The 22,749-nt window shown below is 47.8% G+C and overlaps 1 protein-coding gene and 1 long non-coding RNA gene across 11 annotated transcripts in view; one reads left to right on the top strand and one right to left on the bottom strand.

Annotated features, from left to right (window-relative positions):
• Positions 1-22,749, bottom strand: part of fryb (furry homolog b (Drosophila)) — a 78,949-nt gene that overhangs the window by 1,305 nt on the left and 54,895 nt on the right. For 5 of the 10 annotated variants that reach the window (XM_048982769.1, XM_048982768.1, XM_048982763.1 and 2 more), the window contains exons 31-61: positions 22,266-22,437; positions 21,878-22,131; positions 21,308-21,454; positions 20,776-20,944; positions 19,419-19,509; positions 18,942-19,024; positions 18,381-18,531; positions 18,175-18,278; positions 17,211-17,396; positions 16,574-16,781; positions 15,973-16,094; positions 15,656-15,843; positions 15,482-15,576; positions 14,485-15,116; positions 13,974-14,071; positions 13,723-13,893; positions 13,460-13,600; positions 12,446-12,625; positions 11,521-11,685; positions 11,157-11,231; positions 10,826-10,996; positions 8,140-8,334; positions 7,815-7,958; positions 7,033-7,187; positions 6,323-6,527; positions 5,359-5,508; positions 5,183-5,281; positions 3,581-3,664; positions 2,304-2,321; positions 1,217-1,327; positions 125-321 (exon numbers count right to left, since the gene is read on the bottom strand). In XM_048982769.1, the coding sequence (XP_048838726.1) occupies positions 125-321; positions 1,217-1,327; positions 2,304-2,321; positions 3,581-3,664; positions 5,183-5,281; positions 5,359-5,508; positions 6,323-6,527; positions 7,033-7,187; positions 7,815-7,958; positions 8,140-8,334; positions 10,826-10,996; positions 11,157-11,231; positions 11,521-11,685; positions 12,446-12,625; positions 13,460-13,600; positions 13,723-13,893; positions 13,974-14,071; positions 14,485-15,116; positions 15,482-15,576; positions 15,656-15,843; positions 15,973-16,094; positions 16,574-16,781; positions 17,211-17,396; positions 18,175-18,278; positions 18,381-18,531; positions 18,942-19,024; positions 19,419-19,509; positions 20,776-20,944; positions 21,308-21,454; positions 21,878-22,131; positions 22,266-22,437 (4,961 nt within the window). The other 5 variants (XM_048982764.1, XM_048982773.1, XM_048982765.1 and 2 more) reach the window with 4 other exon arrangements.
• Positions 2,147-5,350, top strand: LOC125712599 (uncharacterized). The gene is made up of 3 exons (XR_007383350.1): positions 2,147-2,273; positions 4,984-5,077; positions 5,214-5,350. It is a non-coding gene; the product is annotated as an uncharacterized LOC125712599 (long non-coding RNA).

The following is a 22,749-nucleotide window of genomic DNA, read 5'->3' as shown; positions in this document are numbered from 1 at the left end:
GGGGGGGGCATGAAAATGGACTGTAAGGATGAACTTCGGAGAGGGAGGCCACCCACCGATACAGACAGGAAGTGGAAAACGCCAATCACTGCAGCAGCCTACGGGTGACCTCGTGGGGGCTCACCTGCACTCGCGGATGTGCCGGATGGCGCTGGCCAGCTGCTGGCTCCGCAGACATTCCAGCACGGCCTGCACGGCTGCCTCGGAGGACGGGAATGTGGGCGCAGTGCTGGGACACCCAGGGCCCTGCGCCTCCAAGCCCGCTGCTGCTGCTCTTAGGGCGGTCCTCAGCTCGCTCAGCTCCCGTGACATGTTTAGCAGCTATGGGGGGGGGGTGGGGGTATCCATCAGGTTGCTAAGTAACTAGTGCCCTGCATCTATTGCCTCTCCTATGCATTGGGTACTATTGCCAGTTCCACTTCCACTCTTTATCATTACTCCCTACCTCAATGACTATTTGCACATCTTTCCCTGATGGCTGTGATTAATTTTCCATATCAGTACATGTAGCATTGACCAGGAAAATCACATTAGCAAATCTATAAGTAGTAACGTTACTTAATGGAAACTATAAAAGCAAAGAAATTGCTACAGTTTGCTGAGACAACAACAGAACTTCTGGCTGAGGACTAGGACCTGCGGTCAGTGATTAAACACCAAAGTGATTCACTAATGTCATGCACTTGTAGTCCACACTTGACAGTCCTGGTTAACCTGCCCACACAAGATGCTACACAAGTCTGGTTTTAATAATCGGCAAACAGTCGGGTTTTACCCATAATGCAGCTGAATACCAGGAGGTACTTATAGCTAAATTATTAAATAATTTTACATGCACTTATTACTAATAATGGCTGAATATATACATGCACTTTTCTCCGTAGCTGCATTTAAAAACGCATAATGCACAGATTTTTGTGCATTAGCCCTTATTTCACCACTTCCTGCACTGCACAGTTCTTTCTTGCAGTGTCTTCTCTTTTATTGCATTGCTATTTTGCTCGTTACTGCACTGCTTGTGCTGCTGTTGCCACCCCATGCACCCATCCCCTCCCCTGCGACTGTTGCGTAAGAATTTCACTCCGTTCCGCCAGACACACATGGCAATAAAAACGTAAAACTCGAATGGCGACTCGGAGCACAAGCCTAAGCTCCCTTTTACCTAAAATGTAGAAGCAGTGAAAGGAGCGACGGGCGCGTGTGATTGGCGGCTCACCTCCGGCACGGTGCTGATGCTGTGCACCTGACCAACCAGCTTACAGTAGGACTGGAAAAGCAGCAGCAGCTGAAAGTGGAGCTTGTAGAGCCTCTGACACAGCTCCAGTTGCTGGGCAGAGAACATACAGACATGTAACGTTACAATAGCCTAACCCTAACCTAACCTAACCCTAACCTAACCCTAACCCTTCCCACACTCAGTATACACTCGCCTCCAAGTGTCACTTATTCTCCAAACATGGAGCTGAGGGACAATGGAAACCAGCAGCTCCTGGAATAGAACTGTCCCTTCTAGGGGGAGCTGCTGGAGATTTTGGGCCTCATGAAAGCGTATCATTTAGAGCCCTATGTTTTAAAATGTTTGTCAGGGGCCCTTGGAATCATCCTAACTTCCCCCCCCCCCCCCCCATCACGACAGTTAACTAGGGTAGCCAGGGCTGGATCTACCTTCTCTGGGGCACTAGGCCAACTTCTACTCAGTCAGCTGATGATCATTTCACTTCCTCTGTAATGCAGGTAATTTTGGGACCCTAGGCAGAACCGACAATGTATATGATATCTATTTTAATGACTTTGTCTGGGCCCCCTTGTGTTAATCGGGCCCTAGGCAGACTAGTCTTCCTCTGCCTGAGTTAGGATATTAAGGGTATCCTCAGTAAAGATCTGTTTAAGTTTAAGCAGTGCCATACGCTCTGCTGTGGGGTTATACTGTACTGTCTGCTCCCAGACCAGCGATAAGGTCCCAGATTGGCAATAATATTCTAATGGTACACAGTCAGCTGGCAGGCGACAGGAAGGAAGCTGCTTGTTTTCCTGCTTAGTCACTCTGCCAGCCCTGGCAGGTGCCCGCAGAAGCCGCCACTGTCTAAGCACGCGCCCCTGCACCCACGGTGTGCAGAAAGTCTTCGCCAAGGGCTTCCTTTTGGGGACCTGACATGGGGCACGTACCCCACAACAAGACAGACGCCACGGAGACAAGCACGAGGATCCAGGGGAGGGGCCTCCGCATGCGACCGAAGACACCACGTAGGGCAAGTTTCCACGCAAGAATCACGGTAGGACAAAATGTTGTATTTTGAACTTACGGCAAGAGATTCCATTTGCTACACGGCAAGCGTGTCACAGGGTAAGAGAGGTAGGAAGAGAACAGAGAGTCAATGAAAGGCATGCGTCGCTCACAGGTCCCTTTCAGAAAAGTACAGCTCCGGCTGTGACAGTAAATAAAAAAAGAATGCCGTAGTTTTACACAGACATGCGAGGGGGGAGGGTAAGACATGGCCGCCTGTAAACGATGGGACGGACTGGGAGGAAAAGGGCGGGGTCTCTTCATGCAAACCTTGCCCCCTCTGCAAGCAAATCAGGAAAGCAGTCAATGCTCTTCCTGCTTAAAGACACTGCTGGGAAACTCGCCTTCTCATTGGGTTAGCCTCTTCACCCACAGAGGTCTGAAGCCATAGAACTCAGAACTCTGTAATTTGAAGAATTTTAATCAAATAGCTGAAAATGAAAGTGGGAAAACGCTTGAGCTCCAAATCTGTTTTTTTTTCTCTCCTAGCCTGAGATTAGGGGAAGGAATAGAAAACATCATAAGCCAATAATTTCCTGGTTAATGATGTTGTAAAATTTAAATGTAAGACCACCAGGGGGCAGTACAGGTATCTGCCAACTTCGGTGTTACTTGTGTTTCCAATTAGTAGAAATCTTCTGGTTGGTAATCAGAAGATTTCACACAAAACACACTATGATGTCTGATTCCTCCCCTAATCTTTTACTTTCAGGAAGGTGGTGTGGCTTGTTCCCATCAGAGTTCAAAGGTCACATTCAGTGACAGCTCAGACAGCCACGTTGCCCCTGCGGTGCTCTGACAGCATTGCAGCGATGCTCTGACAATGTTACGGTGACGTCAAGTCAATATGTCATGTGATGCCAAAAGGCATGGGAAGGGAAAATACAAAAAAAAATTCACTCACAGAGCTACCAAAGAGTGACTGACTGTGAGGGATGTAAAAGATTAATCGAAATGGAATCTGAATCAAATGACGTAATATTACAGCACAAGCACTGTCAAAATATACCTCTCACACACCCTGAAAGGCCACATAAAGATCTGCTCATTTTTTGGTGTCTGTGAAACAGGTTTGTTTTTGGACGGACAGAAAAAGCTTTAGTGAGTTCACAGTTTATCCATGCAGAACTGAACTGCTGTTAGTTGCCATTCAACTAATAATCCCAGGTTAGAATCTGTGTCTGCATTTCTCTAGCATTCAGATCCCACACCATTTCTCCCCCAGCCCACCAGGGGGTGCTGCAAGCAGAGATGCACATAAGAAAGAGCAGGCCCAAACTCTGGGGGCTGCCCTACCTTCTCCATGGAGTCCCCTGGCTGGGAAGTGATCACACCGTCACCGGGACCCTGAGGAAAGCTGGCCTTGCAGTTTTGCAGCCACTAACGTAGGACACAAAGGACAAATTCTTCGTAACTCCTTTTACTTAAGTTCCTTTAGTACACAGTATTCCTCAAACTGCTCATGGATTATCCAGGGCGGGTGGGAGTTTTACATGCACAAAAATGTTCTAAGGGCAGAACAAAAAATGGAACTAGCAACGACAGGAGGTGGACCAATACATCTGATTGGTTGGTCTCTCCTCCTGTAGTTGCTTGGACGCACCTCCTCTACAATCTGATTGGTTATTGCTATGAACCACTTTTGTGTAAGTAAAACTCACATAGGCTCAACCGTGGGTCTCCAAGGATCAGGTTGGGAGACACTGCTTTAGTTGACAATTAATTTAAATAATGAAAAACAGCCTAAAATTTCACACGTCATCAACTTTTACCAGCCATATAAACTACATACAGTGGAGTTTTCATTCAGCTTAAACTTGCAATATCTTGGCTCCTCCATAAACAGGCTGGCCATCACATGACAAAGAATGAAAAATAATGAACTAAACACCTGCTGTAGGGGACTGGAGGTAAACATCGCTTGTCAGACTGTGTAATGTGGAGGAAAACATTGCAGGAAGGTAGGAAAGTGATGTAACAGTTATTCATTAATAAACTACCAAAACGCTTAAAAAACACACATATCATAAGGCTGACTGATTTACTAACATTGGGAGATATTAGCTGATGAATGTGTATATAGGTGATTATGGAAGTATACTGGGAATCGCTGATACTGTTGGAGTGGTCGTACGGTCTGCCCAGTTTGCTAAATGCAGTGTGGAAAAGAGAAAAAGAGGGGTCCAAACGAGGAGGTTAAGCTAAGGGGAAATGCGCTGGGTGTGAGACGAGATGTGATACAAAACATCCGCTTATTTGAGGAACTGGGAAGCATCGCAAAATGGCTGGAGGAGTCAAAGAGTCAAGAAGTGATCTGAAGCGACGCGTGGAAATTACTGACATAGTTTCAGCGCCACTTGCATATGAACTTTAGTTACTAAAGGAAAAAAAACAAGCTGAATGTGGGTGAGATCATTCTTGACCAATCAGAGTAAAATATATGGATGTATCATGTGTCACTACAAACATATTGAACCTGTTCCACTTGGAACGGATGTGAGCCACCCTGAGAGAAATGTTAGGCATGACTCCCTTCGCATGCAAAGCAAAAAAATAAACCAACCTAGTGTTTAAAGAAACTACCATCTTGCCTGCTGTTTAATGTTGGTTTACTGGTAACCTATTGAGATCCAATTTTCCCACCGCATTAAGCAGGACATGCTTTTTGCTTTAGTTTAACATATTTCAGGTCTATTTAGGGCTTCCGGGATAGGCTCCGGACCCGCCGCGACCCAGTAGGATAAGCCGTTTGGAAAATGGATGGATGGATGGAGATCTATTTAGGTAGTTCAGGTAAGTAAGCACGATAAAACATTAACCAGTACTTCTGAGTAATGCTTCACTGGGAAGGATGGTGAGGTTCTGTCTGTGGGATACCAATGATGACTCAGCACTTACTGAGATGGCTGCCTCCTCCCTGTTGTTGTAGGTGTCTAGATACTCCTGCAGCTCCAGCACGCTGAACTTCATCTTCTCCAGCAATCCATAAGAGATTATCTACACAAAGGGGGCACTTGGTGGATTAGGGGGTTCTGAAGCATCCCAGCCTCGATGATACTTAAAGGGTCACTCACAGTGTCGGCGTCGACAAACAGCGTAGGGCACTCGGAGCAGGAGGTCAGCATGTGGGAGGAGCTCATGAACTTGGACCCGATGCCGCGAAGACTGTCTCCAAGGTAACCAGCAGCATCGCGAGTCAAAGAGCAGAATTTGTTCTGGATGTTCTGTGTGAGGACGTTTCCATTGTGATAACACGCAATGGGGTTGGTCATTAGTGATGAGCTTGCTTTAAGAAATGATAGGATCATCTACACAAAGCCTTCATCAATGCACTCCCCAGAAGTGGGCACACTGCCGAAGTTCTACGGTACTGTTTGTCTTCTGGGGTTTTGCACCCATTAATTGAGTATAACAGAAGGATTTCTAATCACAACCCCGTGCAAAATAACCGTCACCGTAAACTAAATAGATGAAAAACATGAAGGCACACATGTGGACACAAGTATTGTCATAATATTGCATAAGAGTTGCCTGCTAGTTCTACTGGCTTTGCAGGTCGCGGGGGGAGGATAGGTGTGGCACTGATTCTTGTAAGATAAGTCATTGTAAAGGGGAACCTCCACATTCATATCACTACATGGAGCATGAGCTGTTCTGGGTAGCCCCGGCACCCTCTAGATCCCCCTGGATTCAAACTTGTAACACCCTGTAATACACCTGTTAAATTATACATGTGGCAAAATTCATTTTAGATGCTGAAAAATATATACGCTGGAAAAAATGTGTGTCTAGTCTATATGAATTTGTAAACGACCCAGAATGACATAGGAGTCCTAGACTCGTGTTTCTCAAACCGGTCCTTCTGGGAGCTGGGAGGGAGCAAAAACGTGGACCGTCTGGGGCTTAGTCAGGACTGGGTTGAGAAACACTGTTCTAGATATATCAGGCTGCATCATATAACTTTGTCTCAATCGGAGCCTGGAAAAAAAAAAGACACTGAGACCGGGCTTCAGAGGGGTGAAGGTACGGCGACGTTACCTGGAAAAGCGAGGAGAACACATGGAAGGTGTAGACGGCGCAGGAGCCGTCCGAGTCGGACACCAGCCGGCTGATGTGGCAGCGCCAGGCTTCCTCGACGTCGTCACAGGCTGCCGGCTGGAACGCGGCCAGGATGGCGGAGAAGAACGGCGAGGGTGGCGGTGAAGGCCGCGGGAACTCGTCGCCGGCTTGCGCCAGGCTGCAGCTGCAGGAAAGATGGATAGATTGCGGGACCGCACTATGCCACAAGAACGCCACTGCTCGCGCTATACTGCTACACTTCATCCCCACACTCAAATGTGGTAAAATGACCAGGGACGTGACAACCAGAGGGACGAGGGGGGACGAGGTGGGACGAGGTGGGATGAGGGGGGACGAGGTGGGACGAGGTGGGACGAGGTGGGATGAGGTGGGACGAGGTGGGATGAGGGGGGACGAGGTGGGACGAGGTGGGATGAGGTGGGACGAGGGGGGGACGTGTATTCCTCAATATTAAACTCTCTCCCATGCCACTAAAAACCACGGCCAAGTGCCTGTTGCTTTAAACAGCCCAAAGAACATGTGCGGAGTAACAGTGATTCAATCCAGCTATAGTGCCACCACATGGCTGTTTAATCACCCATTTTAATCACATTGATTTACGGGCACTTGCCACATCACCGTCGCTCAATAAATTAACAGTCAGTCAGGGGCTTGGCTCTGGGCCGCACCTGGCGTCCAGTTCCAGCTCCCCGTGGTTGCGGCCCTGCTCCACGTCCAAGGCAAAGCTATCGCTGCCGTCGAAGCCCGGTGGCGGCTCGCTGACGGACAGCGACAGGTCGTCGTCATGGGCATTGCTGTCCTCGTCATCCGCCGACACCTCGGCCTGTGCGGAGCAGAAGCAGGCAGCTTTATGTTGTTCAATCCCTCAATTCCTAACTGACGTCACTGGGACTTAAAAAGTCTATGACTGCTGCATTGCCGAATTCATACACTGGCAGAACTTGCTCAAAGACTCAATGGTAAAATCCTTTTGCCAGCCCTGGGATTCAAACTGATGTCCTTTCGATCACAAGCACAGCCTCCTACCTCACTGAGCTACACCCCACCTTTTCCATTTCCCTTTTATTTTTCCTTTTTCAGCACGTCTATTCCAGAGAATGGGAATGCTGGGAGTCCAAAGCTTCTGCTCAAACCCACATGGCACATCCAGCACAGCCGGAAACATTAAACTCCATAACCATTAGTTTTTCCATCAGGCTTGCGTAGCTACAGGTCGTATTTATACACGCAATGCAGAAGATCTTGAATGAAACACTGTGAATCTCCCATGACCATCAGAGAGCAAGTTTCTGGAATCTGAATTTTGAATTAATTTTTAAAGTAGCTGATAAAACTCCATCATCACACCCCCTTGATCCAGCTCCCATTAACTGTCATCGTTCCCACCCGCAGGTTTTAGCAAGTCTTCCTTTATACATATGCCCCCCTCCCACACCGGCCCAGTACTAACCTGTGGCCCAGAGTCCTCCACCAGGGACACCTCGATGCTTGGGGTCCCAGTGTTGAGAGACAGCGGTTCGGCTGAGGTGGTGTCCAGAGAAGGGGAGAGGGAGTCTGTGTTGGTGGTCTCTTCAGAGGGAGAAAGGTTCATCTCCTGCAAAAGACATTGATCAGCCTTACGGGAAAAGAACTCCCACCTTCGGCAGGTAGTCTTGGCCAAACAGAAGAGCACTCTTAGCAAGGGTTGCACTGTCTATCTACTGTCTTTTCACCCAGATGCACACTGACATACATGAAAGAGACACACTTACAGACATAGAGACAAATGAACTTACGAGCTGAGATCGTGACAAGATTTGGCTGGTAGAGAGCGACTCTTCTTCCGATGACTCATCTGAGTCCTCACGTGTGGTCTCCCCCAGCCCAGGGGGCCCTCCCTCTGTCTGGCCCTCCTCCAGCAGGTCCTGCAGGTCCCCACCATCCAGCGAGCGTCTCCGCACACCCCAGTTAAAGTTGTCCATGCTTTCGCCCTGTCAAAGGCACTCGGCATCAACACCCAACCCAATGTACAGGGGAGACAAATCTGGATCAAGTAAAATGATTTCATTGGAGATATAGCAAGGAATGGAGGTGCATCTGCCTCCACTAACCAGAAAGAGTAATGCACTGGGGAGGTGGTAGGAGAGGTGCTGGTGAAAGAAACCAGTCTTCACATATAGACTCAGCAACAAGGGATGAAAGATATGGGTCTCTAATGTAACTATGGGCATGTCCTCAGATGGGTGGAACTGGTGATGACCAAATTAAAACGACAAAATGATGCTTCCTGAACCGTCTGCTGTATTTTTTGATCCCACTAGATGGCGCTCTTGGTTTGCTTGACGGCCAGGTGTGTGCCTTTTTTTTTTTTAACATAGAGCACCATCTAGTGGGGTCAAAAAAATACAGCACATGGTTCAGGAAGCATCATTTTGACCATCACTAGGTGGAGCTAAGGGATGGGGGTAGGGAGGTGAGGGAGGCTCCGCATGCAGCAGAAACACCAGGATGTAGCATCTCTCATGCTGTCATGCAAGAACAGATAAGGTGCGTAATGGATACAGAAGAATCACAAACAGGCAAAATGCACATGAATTATACAAGAAATAAATCCAGAATCCATCCGCTGCTGGCCCTTAGGCTCACTGACTGAGCATCTGGATCTGACCCAGAAACGTTCATGGGAGTTTTACTAACACAAAAATGAAATCTTCTGAGGGCAGAAGGAACAATGATTGGTTCAAAGAGATGAACAAACAGATTGTAGAGAAACTTGGTACAAGCAACTAGAGGGTCCAGCCAATCAGATGTCTTGGTTCCTCTTCCTCTAGTTGCTTAGACCCACCTCCTCTACAACCTGATTGGTTATCTCTCTGAATCTGTCATTTTTCCTTCTGCCCTCAGAACATTTTTGTGCCAGTAAAACTCCCATGAGGCCCAGAAACCCACAAGGACACAAAGACTCATCCCACATCCCGAATAAACAAAAGGCAAGTTGGGAATGTCACAGAAACGTTTCACATTGGGCATTCTGGGCATGCTGTAGATAACCCCCTTCTGGCTTTTCATGGTCTCAGTGTACGCTACAGTCCTTCAGCGCTAACTTTACAGATGAGGTGAACACTCTGAGGTTGGCTGCGTGTGGTTGCCGGTATATAGCTGTCTGTGTGTGGTTGCCTACGTGTGGCTGTCCATATTTGGTTGCATACATGTGGTTGCCCTGGTACAAACCCACAGCTTTTGGTTAAAAGGTGCTTATCTGTTTGGAGAGCCCTGTATCATCAGTGAAATTTCCGCAGTCGTGCTAAATTCTGCTGACGCACTCTAAGGTAAGACCACTCAGCCCATTTCTGCTTACTCTGCGGACTTGTAATACAACTGAGCTGTGTCCAGGGTCCACTCAGCTGGCCTTTTTAACCTTGACCTAAAGTACCTTCCGAGACCTCAGGAAGCAGGGACCCAGTGAATCGCCTACGCAAATCCTTAGCAATTGTTTATTGTATTCGTAAGTAATCAATGCTCCAGCCGGCTGACAGGACACTCAATCCTTACTAGGCCGAAAAGAAAAATCACAAATGCACTGTCATGCACAGGAAGGCCGCACGAGAGTCTGGTCACGTATGAGCCTGTGCCACTAGATGTCAGTGTTGTCCAATTTTGCACTTAACATTGCTACTACAGCAGAAAACTCACCTGGAGCTCCTATGTTGGCACAAAACAGAAACAGAGAAAGAAGCTGCGTTAAACAGTGTCACTGAGGGCCAACTACTATATATATATATACTATACTATACTGCTGTAATTACTATCTATACACAGAAATACTGCACACACACATGCATGGTTTAGGGAAAGTTACCTTATCCAGAAGAGACAAACGGAATGAACAAATAACTACAAACCGCTCCTCTAATCCACAAGGGTACCTCTCCTGTCTATATAGCCTCACTTCGCTCTCCCAACAACACTAAAAAGCCACCAGTACAGTAACTCGCGCTCCACTAACATAAATGGGTCAAAATGACCATCGAAGCTTAAATCCTTTCTAAATATAGTCACTGTCCCGGGCATTTAAAGAACAAATCTCAGCTTATATTTAGACAGGGGACTTTGTTTGTAAGGCAGTGCTCATGAACATGCTAACACTCCTCTCCATAGCAATCACTGGTCTCATTAGCATGGCCACTGCCTTTGACTCGCTACGTTCATGGAACATCTTAATGCTTGCCTTTGGGGTGTGTTCCTTTCTGAAGAAGTGTTTCCACTTCTTGTTCTCTGACGTACTATTGCTGCCTTTTTTTATCTGACATTAAACTATCAAATCTAAGACGGTCTCCTTCATCTACTTATCATTGTTTCCATGTAAAGCATGACCTCCTGACATGCTGCTTTGACGCACACAGTGGCTGGGATCCTCCTTATTGACTTTCAATCACCGGAAGCAGCCAGTCAGGCTTTGTGTTACCCTCCCGGGCAGCCCACCTCTCCGTCCTCCAGTTCCACGTCCAAGAAGTCGAAGTCCCGGAAGACGCGGAACTGCTGCTCGGAGGCGGTGTCATCCATGTTGTCCTGGTCCCGCCCGCCTTCCTCTGAGGACACCTGGCTGGGCTGGTGCTCCATCATATCCAGGTCCCCACAAGACGAGAAGATCACCTGTGCACGGACAGTGACAGTCAATACAGCCGAAATGATAACATTTTACATTGTTAATACAGATGCCTTTTGATTTTCCCTCAACATCACATTGTATTATTAACAGTTTTATCCTCAGGATTTTAAACACGGCAGAAGTAAAGCAAAGGTATTCCCCTACCGATGGGTATTTGCTGAGTCCCACTTCCTGCCCGCACAGAGAGAGAACGTTCACCAGCTTCTCCCGGGTCCTCTTCTGAGCAGAGAAGAGGAGAACAAAGCAGTCAGATACTCCTCTGAGCGCTTTACTGTCTCGGAGTCGTTTGCAGTGCAGGCACCAGAACCTCACTCGCTTCAGCGGACAGCATGAAGATAAACTGACTGACTAGGCCTCTCCAAAGGTGACTGACTTGACAGTGGCTTCCTGTGTATGACTTCAATTAGTCAACGTCACTGAGTAAATAGAGTAACACTGTATTCTTCTCATAATGGAATAAAAGTCTGAGATTCTCAGCTGCTATCACCACGAAGGACATGTGCATCACCTGCGACGACTGCGGCCGTTTCCAGCTGACCGGCACCAGCACGCTGTTGGAGTTGGATCCCGAGGACGTGGATGAGGTGCTTCGGGTCACCGCAATGGCCCGGACCTTTCCATCCCGCCCTGCTGAGCCTTGTAGCTCATCGAACCTCCTGCCAATCACTGGCGTCTGCAAGGGGAGGGGGGATTATTAGGGGTCATCATGAAACACAGACATGAAACAGGCATGTTAATTTAAAAGTAAAAAAATATTTTTTTCTTGAGAAACAAGCCCATTGCTCAATTGCCTTCTGGCTCTGCTCAGAGCCTAATAATAGATCACTGCCTTCCATAACTGGACCCACCTGCAATGAATTAACAGAAAGCCCGCTCTGTTTTGCTGGAAAACCGCATGACATTTAGTTACTTCCAAAAATACGGGACTCGGTCAATACAGCAGGAGGTCTGCTGAAGTCTCGAGAGACGGCCTCTCCAGGCTCAGATTACAGGGCAAGGCTCACGTCATTCCCTGGAGCGAACGCAGTACCTGTTAATTAGCTTTTTCAGTCCGCCACTGAATGCTGGGACATTTTCCAGGACCCTTTAACTTCTACTAACACAGAGTGTCTATTCAGTATAATTCTTTTTTACGTCACGGAGGGCTCATTTTCCGCTGGAAGTCTACGGAACATGGAACGTTGGAAGGCACCGCGAGCCCTCAGGAAAAGGGCAGCAACCAAGCAGAAATTATGGACTCTATCACCTTGTCTAGAAGATCCAGTTTTGGTTTCTTGAAACACCTGAAATTTGTGGATCTGCGGGTTTCTGTTTGTCACGGCTTTGGGCGAGTGATAAGCATCTTGGTTCCAAAGAATCGCTTTGTTAATAGACTGACCGAGCGACGACAACGAATGTCAACCTTGCGGCCCGAGTGCTCCTCTGAATTCTACCTCAGAGATGTCGAAGTGGAAATCCAACGTCTTCCCCGGTAGGCCTTTGGGGGAACCGTTCCACATCCTTCCGACCTCCAGGCGTGCTGAATCACCATGGGGATAGGAGGGCAGGGCCAGGCTAGCAGACCGAGACACCACCAGCTTCAAGATGTTGAGGGCCTCCTTCCAGTGCACAGTCTAGGGTACAGGCATACACACAGACCACGCACAGACACACACCACTGGTTAACATTCTGTATTAACAAAGTAACCTAGGGTTACAAGAGATACTGCATTTGTACCCCGCACCATATCCGCACTTACACTGGTCATGTCTGTGTTACCGTTCATTTTGAACATGCTCCTCTGCTTGCATTTTAGCTTTTTGCACTTTAACTTTAGCATAACTGGATTTTCAACTTGCACAGTCTACAAAAGAGCGATTCAGGATGCATTTCACTGCGTGTTGTACTTTGTATAACTGTACGTGACAATTAAAGAATTTGGAATCAAGTAAGAAACCACTTTATATACACAACCCCGCACACATGTTTCTACTCAGGTGCTGTTTGCAGATTAATGAAGCAAGAATATAAGTGTTGATAACTGACACTAGCAATGTCTGTAACTCAAATGTCAAATGATTCCTTACACTGCATACTGCTGACACCAAGTGGACACTTTCTGGCAAAGGTATTTGGGTAAATTCCCTTGTCAACCACCACTTCAGGGGATTTTCACAGGAAATTATCAGTCTTTACTAGGGACTCTCTTTTTGAGATTTAAAGACCTAAATCACAGAGATGTTTTAGGTGATCCGACATTCCTTTTTATAAAAGGGCTCACTGATAATCACATGCAACCTTTGAGATACTGCTTTAAAACCACATTTATCTGAAACACATAATTGACTTAAGAGACAAAAAATGTTTGGTAAACAATGTTACATAAAGGGTGTTGTCACCTGAGAAGATCTGAGAAAATTTGAAAGGGAATAACACACAGAAACCGGTGGAAGCACAAGTGACTCACCTGCACAAACTTCTCAATGGTTTTCAGCACCTCGACGTTAAACAGCTTGAATTGGATTCCAGTGAGGTCCATGTGACTCAGCAGGCTGTATATGATCTGCAGCAGTGGCTGTTGCATGCTGGGAAGTCCTTTCTCTAACAGCTGCCAAAATATCAGCTCTCAGTAGGGGGACTTTTCACAGTAGGGTTTGTGGGCTGTACATGGCCAAAGAAGCTGATGACTGTTTCAATGGACAGCTGAGGATGAAGGTGAGCATGCCTCACCTCTGCCATGTAGGTGACCATGTTGAGAGTAATGTCCGGGAAGGCTTCGTGCAGGTACCGGCACACCACGCTGACCCAGGAGAAGGGGTCACGCGTGTATGAGTGCGTCTTGTACAGCGTCATCACATGTGCCAGGTGTGACAGCTTGGTGTTCTTCTCCTCCAGACACACCTGAGGAGCACGTGACACGACGTCAGTGTAGCTCAACATGAGTGACGGCTGTCAGTACACATGGACACTGTCTGACTGACCTGAGCGATCCTCTCTGCGCTCTCCCTGCAGAACTGGGTGGGGCCATCAAAGTGCTGGATCAGGTGCGGAAGCAGGCACAGGATGTTAAGTGGGAAACCTGCCACAAGGGGGTGCAGACGAGCCCGTCACAACATTGTAATTCCTTATTTCCTTAATGAGATTAAAGAAATTGCGATTGCCTGACCCCATAGTTAGAAGTTTCTTAGCAAGTCATGTTGCAATCAGTATAAATACAGAGTATTCTCATACATAGATGTTAACATAAAAAGGTCTTCTACTCTAATATTAAGCCAACAACGGTTTTAGATTTTTTTTCAAAGTGGGGGGCGCGTAAGAGGGGCCATAGTCCATATAGAGTGGCCAACCTTATAATTAGCCAATAATATGGCTTGAATATCCTTTGACAGGGGAGGGGGCACTCTGGGAGCCCCTGTGCCTATATGGCTCGGCCCCCAAATTAAGCAGATTTATTATGGGAAATAGCACCGTGAGGCAGTGTGGAGGACCTACCAATGGCTTGGGAGGTGTCCACCACAGGCACACGGGACACGGGCGTGAGCTGGCAGAAGAGCTGCAGCGTGACATCGGCTGTGGCGGACGAGGTGAAGCCCTTGACCAGAAGCTGTTGGAGGCCAGGGAATCCGCTCCAACGCAGCTGGGCCTGCAGCTTCTCCAACCGGTCCCGGTTCTCAGGACGGTCCAGGGGCACACGAGCCAGAAGTTTGTGCACCAGCCGCAGGGCCATCTGGTACTCGAACTCAAAGTCGGACTCCATCAGCGACACCGCCACCCAGAAGGCTGTGGCCAGCAAGTTGGCGGGGTGACTGGCGTGGCTGGGGTCCCTGCTGAGAGCGGACGCCTCGTCCCTGGAGGAGGAGCAGGACGAACTGCGGGGAGACCCCCCCGGCCCACCGCCCCCGCCGAGCTGGGTGCAGGCCTGAATGCGGTCCAGAGTGGCACTGCGGGGCGGATCCATGCCAGACTGCTCCCCGCTCTCCCCAAACTTCTTGGGCACCGAGTAGCTGCGTTGGTGGCGACTACGTTCGGCTGTGCTGCCCAGGCCCTGCGGCAAATTCAGCTGGCCGGTGCTCTTTCTGTTGGAGTTCAGCTTCCCGCACGCCTGAAACTCAGGAGAGGATGCCCTGCGCACACACACACACACACACAGAGTACTCAGTGGCAAGTCTTATTCTGTCTCCCCTAACCCTACTTAGCGCAAACTCTGGGTACAAAACTATTATAAAGCTGTAGATGAGTCTGGAGCCAGAAAGCACCAGGCACAAAGCCGGAAAACCACCTTGGAGTATCCGGCAGGTTACCCGCAGAAATGCAGGCTATGTCCTATGCAGGCTCACGAGGGTTCTGAGCCTATCGCAGAAGCTGCAGGCACAAGACAGGATATAACCCAGGAAGGAAACCCCACAACAACACGGGGAGAACATGGCGGAGACTCATAGCATGTTAGTTGAAGGGACACCAGCTACACAGAGAAAAAGGGGCGCCGCACCTAGTCAGAATCATCAACAGCTCGTTGTTCTTGAGACACTCCGCCAAGTTGTCTACCACAGCCTCCAGAGTGAGGAGGATCTCCATCACGTAGCCCTGGAGCACACAGACGTACAGAACAGTGAGGCACATGTCTGGCTGACACCCACACCGGCACCGATCTGGGAGATCTTACCTGCACCTCGTCTCCATGTTCCCCGACCACCTCCACCAGGCGGGACAGCAGGTCCGACATGCCGCGGGCCGAAAGCGGCTGCCGCAGCGCCCGGAACATCTGGAAGGAGCGGCCGGCATAGTGGCGTGAGGAGCTGCACAGGGCCGTCTGCAGGATCACGTCGCTCAGCTGCTGCTCCAGGTGGAAGTCTGGGGTAGGGAGGGGCGAGGAGGCCAGCCTCAGGACGGGACACTGGGAGACAGGGCCTCCGGGGGCCCCGGACGCGAACCCACAAATCGGCAGGGTGTGCCTGTCGGCAGAAGGGCTGGCAGGGTCACCTGTCTTGGACTCCTTGAAGACTGAAACCACGTGACGCAGGAAGTTAGACAGCTGCTCTGCGCTCTTGGAGTTGGGGTTGCGGGGCGAGATGTCCTCGTGGCACCAAAGTGGCCCAAACGTCCTACAGGAGAGAGGAGAATGATGGAGACGGTCCGCAGAGGAACTACTCTGGGTCATGCAGAAAGCATGGTGGTAGGACAGTGAGGTCTCTGGGGACACTTTCTCAGAGATTTTATTCTTATATCATTATCAGTTTTTGTTGCCTAGCTGACATTTGTTAAGCAATATTTCTCTCCTAAATTGTAGAACTGCATATGTATTTTACTGGAATAATTTTCCTGAAATAATTATTACATGGACACAGGCAGCAGCGTACAGTAACTTAAGTAAGTTGTAGACCCCCTGACAAAATATCACCTTGCCCCCCCCACCACCCACTAGGATTACTACTATAAATTTGAACCGACTGGCCAAGTGGGAGGCAAAATGACACAGCATTTTATTTTGCAATACGGGACAATCCTGTGATATATGGAATGGGTGGCAAATCCCCCACAGAAGATCTATCCTAGGATGGATACGCCTCTGAAGACCTGCTACCTTGTGGTGAGGAACTCTATGAGCTTGTTGGTCTTCTCGATTGACTCGGTGGAGGACTCCTCCAGCTCCTCCAAGTCTGGGGAGATCTGAGGCAGGCCCCCCCCGCAGCTACTGCCGCCTAGACTGAGGCTTGACGAGGTGGAGGATGAGCTCAAGCCCGAGTCTACTGCTGGCGATGCCTGGCACTCCCGCAGGAAGTCAAAGCCACCTGGACAGGAAATTGATGGGCAGAGAAGGAAGGACAACAAAATAGTTTCTCTTTTGGGGTAACTATGTATTTCCTGTGCATGCCAAGGCCTGTAGGCTATAACCCATATACAAGGGTACAACTATTTTAGTTCTTGTGTATTATCTATCTATCTATCTATCTATCTATCTATCTATCTATCTGTCTGTCTGTCAGTCTGTCAGTCTGTCAGGTACAGTACTCATTGATCACCAGAAAGACAGCCTGTAAATGAACTACAGTTAGCTCAATTTTCGTCTCTTGTCCCTGGTCAACCTAAAACCAGAATAAAATAGCTTATGATACATGACACATGGTAATAATATACATATAAACACCCAGACCAAATCAATTTAGCTTGCTGTTCAGGCAGAGCTGTTAATGCTTTGGTTAGACCATGAGGGCTGCTACCTGTGTAGAGGAACTCAGGCTGGTAGCTCGACCTGACAGTCAGTGTCCTGCTGCCCCCCATATCTCGAGAGAGCAGGAGCACCGAGGCGATGACCTGGAAGCTGTTGTTGCAGGAGAGCGTGATGAGGAGGTGCAGAAGGAGGCGCTTGCTGTGCTCGAACACCTCTGGCCGGTAGTGGTCCAGGCCTGTTCGGGTAAGAAGGAATGTGACACGGCTGATCACATGATAACAGACTGCTGTTTGATTGCAGAGACTGTCAATGCAGTGGCGTGAAGTACTGAGGTCCTCATTATTAATACAGCATTTACAGATCTGCATGTAGTCGGTTTACTATTTCTCAGAGCAAACTGGGAAAACTGGAAACATATGTTCAAATCAATAGCAAATGCAAACAGCAAATGCTTCACATGCTTCAGGTGGGAGATAAGGCTCCCAGATCTTCAAGTCTGTGTTATGAACAGCATGCTGAGGAGATGAGCTCAGGGCAGATGATGGTTTTCCCTTTCAGCTGGAGGTGGATAGTTTAGGTCTAGGAAGTAAAAATCTTGGCCTGGATTTTACTTTTTGGACTTGAACTATTCACCTCTGCTTTCTGTCTATTCTTTATCTTGCCTACAAGTACATTTTTAGCATTTCTGCAAGGCATCACACGGCCAAGAAAATGCCTGATCTATGGCATGTAATACCCGGGGAGGAGATGTACCAAGTCCAAGCGAAGCCCTAATCTTCAGGATCTCGCAGGGTTTGTGTTTCTACTGGCGAACGCCTACATGCTTGGCACCTCAGTACAAAAGTGTTTCGCCTCTTTTAACTTCAAAGAGGCGAGACAGAGAGGATGCTTGTTATGGAGGAGAGATAAAAATATCACCAGTGACTTTTTAGCACATTTTCTGCTTGCTTGTATTGTCTGGAAGAAAAAAGAGAGTAAGAAAGACAAGAAAAAGTTGCGATCAGGAGACGTACCCAAAAAGAGAGCATGTAAGAGCAGTGGCAGGTGCAAGGCCCAGTCCTCCCTTACACTGTGGTCCACCACCATCTCTGTCATAAAGATGACTGCAATGTTGCACCTGCAGCAAGAGAGGGCAGCCTTTAACACAGGAGTTCAAAGATAACAGCTCTCTACGTGTTGTACTAAAAGGGCTTAGTATTACATGTGTGCAGGCATTTACCTGTGTAGGGGTGCTCGTGAGGAGATGGTCTCAGGCAGGTAATCCACCAACGGTGCCCAGCATCCCCCATTGGTTGGCATGGGTAGTGGTTGTGGCTGATTGGTCTCCAGCACACCAAGGAGCCACCCTGCATAAGGCGGCAGTGGGTCACCTGATGAAAGGGGGGCGGGGCCAGGAGAGAAGACCGGGTTTGCACAACGGAAAACCTCTTTCCAGTCGTGAGCTTTAAAAGCGGCATGGTCAGAATGTGCAGACGAGCCTGACAGCCCGGACACGCCCTGCTGGGCTCTGCAGGAAGCAGCTGCCACATTCCTACCCCAGGTTCAGGGAAAATCTTTCAACAGATGCAAGAGAAAGAATTCGTTTCTATGACGCTGACTTCTGACCAACATATTTGGAATATCTGCAAGACTACAAAAAAAAAAACTTTCATATGACACATCAGTGCATTCCACGTAGACTAGCCTCAATCTTTAACACAACCTAGTTTGGTAACGTGAGCAAATTGTAAATGTTGGCTGTTCAGCGTTTTCTTGTGGGCAGAAATGGGGGGACACTCACTTTTCTCATCGTCATAGGACCCCCCAGAACTGTTGCTGTTGCGAGATTCCAGTCTGTTGTGGGCCTTAACCACACTAGAAAGCCTGTAAGCACATGCAAAATAAATAACAACTAAACTTCTGCCTCATTTACATAATATGCAGTCATTTTTTTAACAATCAAGGGAAAAGACTGATATTTTAATCCTTGATGAAAGATCCAGTTAACCAGTTAAATTTTTTCTTGTTTCATCAGGCTTTTGTTTAGATTTTTTAAATATTAATTGTATTATAATTATCGTTTATTTGAATCTGTGTCTTAATGTTTCTTGTTTACTCATTTTTAATTAAATAAAATTATATTTTGTCACGTCTGTGATTTATAAATAGACCTTACTTGCTTACATAGCCCTTTGAGTAAAAGCAGGGCTTTAGATTATCAATCAGGCCACTAATTAATTCCAGAAGCTCCACTCATCAATAGGACTGCAGGCCACACCTCTCCTCTGTCTCTCGGGCCACTTTGGTCTCGTCTGTGTCTGGTAGGCTCTCCTGGCCGGCCAGAACCGTGTTGCTGCTGGACGTCGTGCCTGGAAACACCAACAAGCAGGTTTCTCACACTCGAAGCAGACGGCCTCATCACACACCTCTCATGTGGTTTGTCCTAGAACATCTGGCTTTAAAATCCCAGCTTGCTGCTGCATTTTTTTATCTATTTTTTCCCTCCATTTGCATAATACTGGATGCTTCGTGTAAAACATGCATAAAGTCAATCTAGCGTTACATCCTTCTAAGATCTAAGAAAAAAAGTTGCCTCATTTTGATTTTTGGGTTGGTGTGGTAAAAAGCACACCCCCCCCCCCCACACAGGTCATCTTAAGGTCCTACATGTTCTCTTTAAGGAGCAACAGGACTTGGCATGCATAGTATGAGAAATATGAACAAAAACATATTGCCCTTTACATAGGACAAAAATGAATGTCTGGATCTCAGAAGGACCTGACAAGATGTCACATTGTAGCTACTAGCATGTTCAAGAAGAAATACTTATCTAATTTAAAAATTACTAAGAACACTGATGACTTACAGAAGTTATAGTACAATGACGAGAACTCGTAAGGAAACAGTGAAAAGTTAAATCCAATAAGACACTTTACTTAAAGCACGTATGTATAATGCATTATAGATACCTTCATAAAGCATTATAATGTATTCATGAATTATTATAAAAACAGCTATAACTAAGATATTATAAGGTATAAATACCTTATAATGGCTTATTCTGACCATAATAATAAATTATGAAGGTATCTATAGTGCAATATAGATGAGAGCTTCATGCAACATTCATAATACATAGCAAATATGGCTATAATATGTTATGCCTTTTTAAAATTGTTATAGCTGCATTTATAATACTTTATGAATGCATTATAATGCATTATGAAGGTACCTATAATGCATTACGATAACTGCTTTAAGTGTTACCAATTGTTTCCATCTCGATCACTTAGATCAGCAGACCGGCTGCTTCTATCCGTACCAAAGGCAAATCGTAAACTAGGTGGCGATAGAGCTTCACGGTAGCTGCACCAAAACTTTGGAGTGATTTGCCATTGCTTGTGAGACAAGCTCCATCTCTTGTCGTTTTTAAATCTCGCTTAAAAACCCATTTTTACTCGTTGGCTTTCGATCCAATTTTTTTTTTCTTTCGGTTGTGTTTTTAGTTGTATTTGTTATATGATGTACAGCACTTCGGTCAGCCTAGTGGTCGTTTTTATAAGTGCTTTATAAATAAACTGGTATTGGTATTTCTTGGCAGTTTGATTGACAAGGCACCAGCCAATGAAGCTCACCGGAGGCTGCCGCCGAGGCTTTGTTACTGGCCGCAAAGCGGTAGAAGGGCGGGTTGTCACAGTGGAGCACCACTGGGTTCACAGGGTCCGTCTGCTGCAGCTCAAACAGCAGCTCCTCCATGGTTTGGATGGTGTTGTTCCTGCACAGGTAGATCACCACCTTCTTGATCTGTGATGAGAAGGGTGCCATTTTATTCCGGTCCATAACAACAAGGCAACATCTTGAGTAACTTTAACCATGGTAACGAGTGGATACCTCCCATACCTGCAACAAGGGCACCATCTTATTCAACACTATAGCAACAAGAACCGAACTGCACCACAAAATCTACATCCTAGTTACCTATAACGAGTAATGAGTATAATGAATGGCATCTCATTGCACAGCACAGCAATCAGGCAGTCAAAGATGTTCTTAGACTGCCTTGATCCAGAGAGCAACATGTTCTTCGTCTGTCGCGTAACGAGGGAAATATCACGTTCTGGCACCATTTGGGAAGCAGCAGTCGAGGAGGTGCTCAGGCATCCTTACGTGGGGCAGCAGGGTGGTGTCGCTGCTCACGCCGCACAGGCTGGTGAGGAACTGCAGGGTGGTGCGCAGGTTGCTGCTCCACGTGTCGTTGCTGACCAAGGCGTTCCAGGCGTTTTCCATCTCCGGGCCCGGAGCCTCATCGCCGTACTGCAGGGTGACGTGGGCAGAAGGAGGTCAGTCTGCCATGTTACTATTAAACGGATCTTGTTGGACCACCAGTGTGATTCCAGGCCAGACCCCAGGGAAGGCCCAAATATAACTCTTCTCTTATGATGCTATACCTATGATCAGAAGGTTGTAGGTTCAAATCCCTGGGTTGGCAGAGGGCTCTCGCTGCTGGGCTATCAAGCAAGGCCCATGACCACAAATGCTCAAGGGACTGTCTAACTCTGCCTTCTCAAAAACGTACATCTCTTTGGGTTAAAGCATCTGTCAAATAACTAAAAATATTGTGGAATTCTAAATGAAATTACCAAGCATATATAGACGAGAGAGGCAATTTACTGCCCCCTAGAATCGTACCTCAGGTCGAGAGAGTGACTGACACACACACATGCCCTGCAGCCATACCTTGGCGGTCATAAACATGAGGTTGTTGAGGACCAGCGAGGTGGCCTGTAGTGAACCCCAGCCGCTGCCCTTCAGCCAGTGTGTGAGTCCTAGGCTGCCAGCCTGGATGTGGGTCTCGTCCTCGGGTGTACAGGGGCTGGAGGCCGGCAGCAGGCCGCTGTCCACCAACTCGATGTTGTGAAGCCATGGCAGAAGATAAGTGAGCATGATCTGGCGACCATTGGGGTGGGTGGTGGGGAACCGCTGGCTCACCTCTACGAGCATGGGGGGGGGGGGATGGGAGAAGTCATAAAACCTCACAGAATGCATGACAAGTATGAGAGAACCTGCATTTTCTGGACGGGTCCAAAGTCTATGTAGCTAGCAGATGACACAGGACTACAGGTACCTGAGAAGAGTGGTAGTGTGAGCTGTGGATACATCCTGGCCAGCTGGCTGGAGAGTTGGGCCAGGGAGACACTGTACAGCGGGGGCAGGGGGCCGTGGGTGCCGTACAGCACGCTGTTGGACCTCTGTTCCATGATCTTCTTGGAGTACACAGAGAGCTTCGTCTCCAGGATCTGAAGTAAGCCAAACACGGCGACGGGTGGGGGGGGGGGGTTTCTATTAATTTCACACAACAGATGCTGCTTAAGACCATTTTAGACCCGTGTTTCCCCACCCACTCCTTGGGTACCACCAGACAGCACATATTGTTGCTTCCTCCCTGCACAAAACACAACTGTCTCAGGTATTTGATGCTCTTGATTGTTTGGTTCAGCTGTGCTGAGAGCTGGGAGGGAGCAAAAATGTAGACTGTCTGGGGGTCCCTGAAGACCAGGTTGAGGAACATGCTTTAGACATTAATCACCATGAACAATGAAGCACCTGCA

The sequence above is a fragment of the Brienomyrus brachyistius genome, chromosome 18 (genome assembly GCF_023856365.1).
Source record: "Brienomyrus brachyistius isolate T26 chromosome 18, BBRACH_0.4, whole genome shotgun sequence".
Taxonomy (NCBI): Eukaryota; Metazoa; Chordata; class Actinopteri; order Osteoglossiformes; family Mormyridae; genus Brienomyrus; species Brienomyrus brachyistius.
This window is presented reverse-complemented; position numbering and strand designations above follow the sequence as displayed.